The 8,268-nt window shown below is 60.8% G+C and overlaps 1 protein-coding gene across 1 annotated transcript; it reads left to right on the forward strand.

The window, feature by feature from the left end:
- Positions 1–5,692: 5,692 nt before the first annotated feature.
- LOC309585586 (olfactory receptor 14J1-like) lies at positions 5,693–6,622 on the forward strand (the record flags this gene model as incomplete). Its single annotated transcript, XM_082303533.1, has 1 exon — positions 5,693–6,622. One exon carries the CDS (start codon positions 5,693–5,695, stop codon positions 6,620–6,622), a length of 930 nt encoding a protein of 309 aa, XP_082159659.1.
- Between the last annotated feature and the right edge of the window lie 1,646 nt (positions 6,623–8,268).

The raw sequence follows: 8,268 nt of genomic DNA on the forward strand, positions 1-8,268 counted from the left end.
GCGTTGCTCCCACTGAGATGGTTTTGTTCTTGCTCAGCTTGCACAGAGCCAAGGCCTTTCCTGCCCCTCGTCCGGCCACGCTGGCGAGGGGCTGGGGGTGCGGGGCAGCTTGGCAGGGGTCACAGCCAGGACAGCTGACCCCAACTGACCCCAGGCATATCCCAGGCCACAGGATATCATGGCCAGTGTATAAAGTGGGGGGAACAAGGAGGAAGGGGGGACATTTGGAGTGAGGGGTTTTGTCTTCCCAGGTAACAGGCAGGATGGGGCCCTGTTTTGCTGGTGGTCAGGGTCAGCACCAAAGACACAGACACCAACTGAAGGGGTTGTGCCATGTATAAAATGCAAATCTGCAAAAAGTCACAGAAGCATAAGCTCAGCAAACACATAATCATTAGCAAAGAATCACAGCAGGAGCAGCTCAGCAATGCCCCCAATCATCCCTGCCAAAGATTGCCTGCAGTGATTAACCAAGATGCAGCCTCAGTTCCCCTCAGACTTTACCAGCACCCAGAGCCACCCATCAGCTGGGGGAAGCTGTCCCAGCCAAGGACTGGAGAGCCACTCGCGGACACTGGGAATTCCTGCAGCTGCCTCCAGCCACAGCTGAGGCTCCAACCCCGCTGGGAGAGGGCCCAGCTTTGACAGTGCTGGAGAAACAGACTGACAGCACTTCTAGAGCGGGAACATCTGCTTTCATCCTCCTCTTGGCTTCCTCCTAAGCCTGGCCAGGGCTCAAGGAGGAGCCAAGGCAGCTGCCTTTGACCATACAGCCCCAAACAAGGCCAGATGTGGGATTTCATGGCCTTGTCCCAGCCGCCCGCAGTGCCCAGGCCGTGCTGGCCGTGCTCAGAGCTGGGCCCAAAGCTGCTGTGGCCTCCTCTGTGCCCTTCACGCCTTTCAGCGCTTTGAGAGAGCCAAGAGCTTTCTCCAAGTGTGCAATGAAGCAGCTGTTCCTGCTCCCAGCTCTCGCCATTCCCAGTCCCTGCCCTTGATGACTGCTTTTGTCCCTCTTGCTGTGCCCTCTGTGCCCCCGGGGCTCGGTGGCTGCTGCCCAGGGCTGTGGCACTGGCACAGATCCAGTGCTCGAGACCCTCCTTTCTCTGCCCTTGGAGCTGCCTGCTCACAGCAGCCTTTTCCACCTGGAAGCTCCACATGGACAGGGAGTGCCCACCTCATTGATCATTGAAGAGCTCTTCCAAGGACGGCCTGGCCAAGGCTGCTTCCCACACAGGATTCCTCTGCAGGACTGCAGAAAGCTGAGAGGCAGCTCTGGCTTCTCCACTTTTCATGTGCTAAAGCTGCCTGGCAGAAGAAATGGAGGGACAGCTGTGGTGGCACAATCCCTCCCGGCCCAGGGCCCAGCGCTGGGAAGGTCTTTCCGTGCCGAGGCTTTGCTGCGGCCAAGGAAAGCTCCTGGCTCAGGGTCACCTTTCCTGCTGGGCCAGAGCCCCCGAGTGGCCCAGCAGCAGCAGAGAATTCCAGCACAGCCCCGGCACGGGCAGGGCGGCCCTGGGCGGGCTGCGGGAGCCGGCAGCGCCTGAGCTCAGAGCAGCTGAGCCCGGGGGCTCTTGGCCAAGGCCGAGGCCCAGCGAGCATTTCTCAGCTCGCAGGGCGGCCTGGAAAGGTGCTGGGGGGGATCATTCACCCCCCAGGGCGGTCCCAGTGGCTCCCAGGATTTCCATGTCCGTGCTCCCAGCGCTGCTCCCAGCCCTGATCTGTGGGGATGGCAATGTCCCGCTCCCTTCCCGGGGCAGGCTCACACCTGAGCCAGGTGTGCAGGGCAGGACCTTGCCCTGAGCCCAAGCCCTGTCCCCCCTGCAGGATCTGCTTCCCATCGGCCTCTTCCTCCTGCGGCCCCAAGCCCAGCTCAGTGCTGAACGAAGGGCGCTGGGCCGGGGTCATCCCCCGGTGGGGGCTGCGCACCCCCTCTGCCCCCTCCCCAAATTCCCTCCCGGGGCAGCAGGGGTTGGCTCAGGAGCCCTGGGGCTCCTGGGGCTCCGTGCTTTCCTTCCTAAGGAAGAGAACCGTCCTTCCCATCCAGGCTCCCAGGCCAAAACTGAGATTTACCTCCCAAATTCTGTCTGTCCAAGGATTGCTCCCAGACAAAAGCTGCCATGAGAGACAGGTCTGGCTGCCCTCGCCCATGGTGGCCACCTCTCATCTTCTCCAAAACTCTTGGACTTTGTGCTTTTCTTTCATGTGGAATAAACCCATCCTTCTCAACAAGGTGCCCATGGCCAAAATTGGGATTCCGCCTCCCAAATTCCCAATATCCAAGGGTTGCTCCCAGAGAAACCTGCCAGGACAGACAGATGTGGCTGGCCTTGGCCTCTGGTGGCTGTGTCTCATCTGCCCTGAAACCCTGGGGCTTGGTGCTGCCCTTCCTCTGGACACCACTGTGGCCCTGCGTGGCCTCGTGGAACCCAGGGGCCGTTGTGACCTTGCAGGGCTGATGGCACCAAGGGGACCATTGTGACCCTGTGGCGTTCCATGGAACCAAGGGGCCACTGTGGCACTGCTGGCCCCAAAGAACCGAGGGGCCTTTGTGAGAGGGCAGCTGAGGAGGCCCAGAGTGGACACCAGGAGAAAGGAATTTCCCTCCCAGGCAGGGCTGGGGTGTAACACGTCCCCCAGAAAGAGTCTGGAGCAGCCCAAGGCTTTGTGTGCCCAGGCAGAGGCAGGCAGGACGCAGAGCTGCCAGCAAAGGAAGGGGCCAGCCAGGTGGGGCAGCCGGGGGGATGAGGACAGCCTGCAGGGACAGAGGCGCAGGGCAGGGACACCGTGGGACAGCGTGGGTTGCAGAGGGCAGAGGGATGGGCAGCAGCTGCAAGGCCCTGACAGAGCCAACTTGTGCAGCCCTTTGGCCATGGCTGCTGGCCCTGGCCCTGAGGCCAGGAGGGGACAAGTGACCCCTGCAGCCCTGGGGCCTCAGGGCCTCCTTGTCCCTGCCCAGCAGCCTGGCAGGGGCCGCCCCATGGTGCTGCCCTGGGCACTGCCCATCCCCACATCCCAGTGCCCCGGCAAGAGCCCTGAGCACTGAGGGAGGGACAGGATCTGCCTTGCCAGGGGCTGGGGCTCAGGCCTTGGCCCTTTGCACTCCTGGAACACAGCCAGCTTTGCTCAGCACCAGAGACACCTTTCCCTTGCTTGTCCCCACCTGCCATCGCTGCCTCCAGAGTTCTGCTCTCACTGGAACCTGGGGACACTTTCACGTGAGTCGTGTCCCTCACTGGGACCCATTAAAAGTTAAAGAAACTTTGGACTTTGAATCTGACTTTGAGTTCTTGAGAAGTTTTTTGAAGACCCTCTGAGGGACTGAGTCTGATGTGAACAACACCAAAGGCCCGAGAGGGTCATTAAAGTCCCTGTGCTGCTGCTGTGCTGCTGAGCTGGGCCAGGCTCCTGGCACAGAGGGAACTCTCAAGCTCCTGGCAACCAAGGAGAGCTTCAAAGAGGCAGCTCTGCTGAGGAGCAGCTCCTCTGCCAGCCCAGCAGGGCTGAGGGCACTGCCTGCAGGTACCTGGGAGGAGTGAGCAGAGAGCTGGCTAAAGCAGCTGGGAGGGCAGCTCTGAACTCATTCCTGGAGAAACCTTCCCAGCGTGGGACACAGTGAGTCTCTGGCTGCAGGGATCCTCTAGAGCTGGCCCATGGCACGGCTGCCATGGCTGTGAGGATGGCTCTGCTGCCGTTCCTGCCTTGGGGGAGGATGTGCTGCAGAGCGGGGCTGCCCTGGGCACCGTCAGAGGGATAGGGCAGGACGGCTCCTGCTGCCAGGGCCGGCTGCAGGCTGTGAAGGTGGGCAGCAGCCAGGGGTGCCCAGGGCTGTCCTGCAGAGCAGCTCCTGCAGCCCTGAGGGCTCTTTGCCAGGCCAGGGCATCTGCCACCTGCCAGGGGCAGCTCTCAGCCTGCCTGGCAGCTCCCCATGGGCGGTGCAGGGGAGCTGTGGCTGCAAGGAGTGACTCCTGCAGGGCAGGTCCTGCTGCTGTGGAGAGGCTGCTGTGGGGGCCAGGGCTGCTCAGAGCTCCAGCTCATGCCCAGCTCATTCCTGAGGGGATTTTCATGAGCACATTCAGGGCAGGAGATTCCTGCTTGAGTCTCTGCTTTCCTCAGTTTGTGCTCCCACTTTTCCCTGGCTCAGCTTGGTGGGAATGGAAACTCAGCTGTGCAGGTGGAGCAGGGGCTGAGGCTCTTAAACCATCCCACTGAGGATTCCTGGGAGCCTCAGCAAGTGCCTGCACCTCCGCGGCCTCCAGATCCAGCCAGCATCACCTTTCCATGGTGCCCAGGCCCGGGGGAGCTGCTCTTTAATCCCCGCAGCCCCGAGCGGCTGCCGGGCAGGGCTGGCCCAGGGGCTGGGCTGGCTCCGGCAGCAGCGGCAGGGACGGAGCCCGGGCCGCAGGAGCAGCTCCCGGCTGGGACAGCTCCAGCAGCAGAGCCGTGGGCAGGGAGGGAGGGAGGCAGCGCTGAGGGCAGCCCTGCTGAGGGGAGCTGTGGCAGCTGCCGGGCCTGCCCTGCAGTGCAGACACCGCCCTGAGCAGCGCAGCCCCGGTGTCCCCTCGCAGCCAGCACAGCCCTCAGCCCGGGGGCTCGGGGCCCTCAGCCCGGGGGCTCGGGGCCCTCGGTGCCCTCCTGGGCCGGCAGAGCAGCACCAGAGATGAAGGGCATCTCTGCGGCCGCGGGCCCGTTCCTGCTGCCCGGGGCCTGAGGGCGACTGTCCTGCCCTGGTGCTGCCCGGGAGGGGCTGGGCAGCGCTGCGCAGGGAAAGGCTTTTCCTCAGGGCCCGGCTCTCTCTCCTTGCCCTGCTCAGCTGCTCCTGGCGCTGCTCAGGGGCTCTCTGGGAATGGCAGCTCCAGCTGCAGGCTCAGGCCCAGCCCTGGGGCTCCTCCTGTGCAGGCTGAGCACAGCAATGGGGTGTCCCAGCTCCCTGTGCCCCGGGAGCTCTGGGCACGCCGGGCTGGGAGGCTGGCAATGAGCCGGCTCTCCTCCAGCAGGGCCATGGACAGGACCCTCGCTGTGCCCTCGGGATGCCATCCCAGCTGTGAGCTGCCTTCCAGGGGACACTGGGGCCGGGAGTGTCCTTGGCCAGCAGTGGGGCTGAGACTCTGAGAAAGGCTCAGCCACTTTGCTCGGCTGTGGGTCCCTCTGCTCTCAGCTGTGCCAGGCTGATTTTCAGGGGAACACAGTGACTGCCCTCGATCTCAGGAAGGGCAGCTGGGGACAGATGGAGCAACAGAGCAGCTCCCCTCACCCTTCTCTGAGTTACAGCCAATGCTCTTGCCTTGCACAGCTCTCTGCTCTCCCTGGGCACAGCAGGAAACCCTCTCAAAGTGCCTTTGGCCATCACCGTTCCTTAGCCCTGGCACAGGAGATGCTGCCCAGCTCCTCTGCCTCAGGAGCACTTTGGGCTGATGGAGTCCAGCCCCAGGACCGGCCCCTGTCCCCATTCCCATGTCCCCGCTGCAGCAGAGCAGAGCTGACTCCTCGCTGTCCATGGGCGCAGCCCCTGCTCGTCACAGCAATGGGGCCAGATCCCAGCAGAGCTCCAGGCACGGGGCTGAGGGAAGGGCTCTGAGAAAAGGAAAACTGGGGGGCAGGGCCAGGAGAAAGGGCTTGGACATTGCTCAGCAAAGTCTCCCCTGACTCCTCACTGTCTCGTCCTTCAACAGCACTCCATGGCCAGAGGCTCAAAATGTGCAACAGCAGCTCCATCAGCCCCTTCCTCCTGCTGGCATTGGCAGACACGCGGCAGCTGCAGCTCCTGCACTTCTGCCTCTTCCTGGGCATCTCCCTGGCTGCCCTCCTGGGCAGCGGCCTCATCATCAGCGCCGGAGCCTGCGGCCAGCACCTGCACAGCCCCATGTTCTTCTTCCTGCTCAGCCTGGCCCTCACCGACCTGGGCTCCATCTGCACCGCTGTCCCCAAGGCCATGCACAATTCCCTCTGGGGCACCAGGCACATCTCCTACTCAGCATGTGCTGCTCAGGTGTTTTTCTTTCTGTTCTTCCTCTCAGCAGAGGATTTCCTCCTCACCATCATGTGCTACGAGCGCTACGTGTCCATCTGCAAAGCCCTGCACTACGGGACCCTCCTGGGCAGCAGAGCTTGTGCCCACATGGCAGCAGCTGCCTGGGCCAGTGCCTTTCTCTACGCTCTCCTGCACACGGCCAATACATTTTCCCTGCCCCTGGGCCAGGGCAATGCCCTGGGCCAGTTCTTCTGTGAAATCCCACACATCCTCAAGCTCTCCTGCTCCAAATCCCACCTCAGGGAACTTGGGCTCATCGCTGTCAGTGCCTGTTTGCTCTTTGGCTGTTTTGTGTTCATTGTTTTCTCCTATGTGCAGTTCTTCAGGGCCGTGCTGAGGATCCCCTCTGAGCAGGGCCGGCACAAAGCCTTTTCCACGTGCCTCCCTCACCTGGCCGTGCTCTCTCTGTTCCTCAGCACTGCTATGTTTGCCCACCTGAAGCCCCCCCTCCATCTCCTCCCATCCCTGGATGTGGCCCTGTCAGTTCTCTACTCGGTGGTGCCTCCAGCCCTGAACCCCCTCATTTACAGCCTGAGGAACCAGGAGCTCAGAAACTCTCTGAAGAAAGTGATTGCTGGTTTGCATAAACCCTAAACTGACTCTTTTCTGCTCCAGAATCTCCAGAATGTAACCCATTACAACCTCAGCCTTTTTTCTCTTATTTTCCTTTTTTTTATGGGTGCATTTTTTTATTATTTTTGCACTATGGTAATATTTTCCACAAGTGACTATCCTTACTCATAGCAATTTCCATCAATATTTACCTTTCTTTTGTAACCCAAAGTCTTTCAAAAGGCTTGTTTTCTGTGCATTAAATACAATAAAGTACCCTGCCCTGGTCTGTTTTTCCAAGATGCTTCTTCAGACCCCTGACTGTAGGCACAAGGACTTCTGTGCAGAGGTGGAGGGGAAAGAACTCTTGCAGAGCAGCACAGTCAGGCGTAAGTTCTTCTCCAGGGGCAAGCAGCCCAGGTGTGGAGCATCTCCCTGTGCAGGCTCCAAGGGCTCTGCGGGCAGGGGCGGCACTGCCCTCCAGCACACAGCATTTCTGCCTTTGCCATAGCACAGGGCACAGCTGGGCAGTGGAATGCAGCCAGAGGCACAAACACCTCCAGGGGTCCCTCCTCTGAGCTGCCTTCACGGGTTCCATGAGCACCGAGCAGAGAAACCAGTGCTCGGTCACAGGTGCCCAAGCAGGAGACGGGGACACACAGAAGTTAAAGAAGGTGAAGTGAAAAGACAAATGTGGATAAAAGGGGACTGGGACAATCAGACAACATCAAGGGAGTCTTCCCTATTGGGGAATGTCCTCTACCTTCAGAAAAATCTCTTCCTCCCCTCTCTCGTGACCCACCCCCGTTTCCTGCACCTGTGGCACGTACAGAGTGTTTCCTGCTGGTGACCAGCACTGGCTGTGCCAGCCCTGCTCTCTGCAACACTCATGGGCTGGAAGGGCTGTCTCCAGCAAACACTGCACCATGGCTCGGGGGAGTTCTGTCACCTACAGGCAGCAGTTCCTTCTTGTTCTGACACTCCTGACACTTTTGGTAGCCCCAACACACTGCAGCAGTTCTTCTGTGCTCAGTCCCCAGTGCTGCAGCTCCCCTGCACTGACACCATGACACTCCTGCTCTCTGCTTTCCCAGCCTGGTTTTTAGATCCAGTCTTCCCCTGCCGTGTTCACAGGTGCATCCTGTGTGTGCTTCAGAGCTCCATCCTGCGGCAGCTCCTGCCCAGCCTGGGCAGGCACAAGGTCTCTCCCCTGCTCCTCTCACCTCACCAGTGCCACTGTTTCCTGCAGCATCCTCAGCCTTGCCCAGCACAGCCTCCTGAGACACTTTGATCCAGCCCTTTCCTCCATCATCCTCATGCGCTGCTCAACCCCCTTGGCCTCAGCCTGATGGGCAGAAACGTCCAGGGCAGGGAGGCTCCAGGGGAAATGCTCAGGACAGCCAAGGGCTGCACAGAGAGACACCGGAGTGGTGGGTCTGTGGGGAGAAATCAGAGCTGCCTCCCTTGGGAATTGCCCCCAGGACCTGGACAGGCCTGTGCTGTGTTCTGGGCACTGACCTGGAACCGAGGGATGTGGAAAAGGCCTCTGGTGTCAGGGATGTTTGGAAGGCTGGGCAGTGTCACTGTGGGACCTCTCTCAAAGCCCTTGGAAAGGCCGGAGCCATCGCAGAGGGTCCTGGGCACTCAGGAAGGGCAGACACGGAACCAGTCTGCAAACAGGGCAGGGA

The sequence above is a fragment of the Coloeus monedula genome (assembly GCF_965178545.1).
Source record: "Coloeus monedula genome assembly, contig: HAP1_SCAFFOLD_73, whole genome shotgun sequence".
Taxonomy (NCBI): Eukaryota; Metazoa; Chordata; class Aves; order Passeriformes; family Corvidae; genus Coloeus; species Coloeus monedula.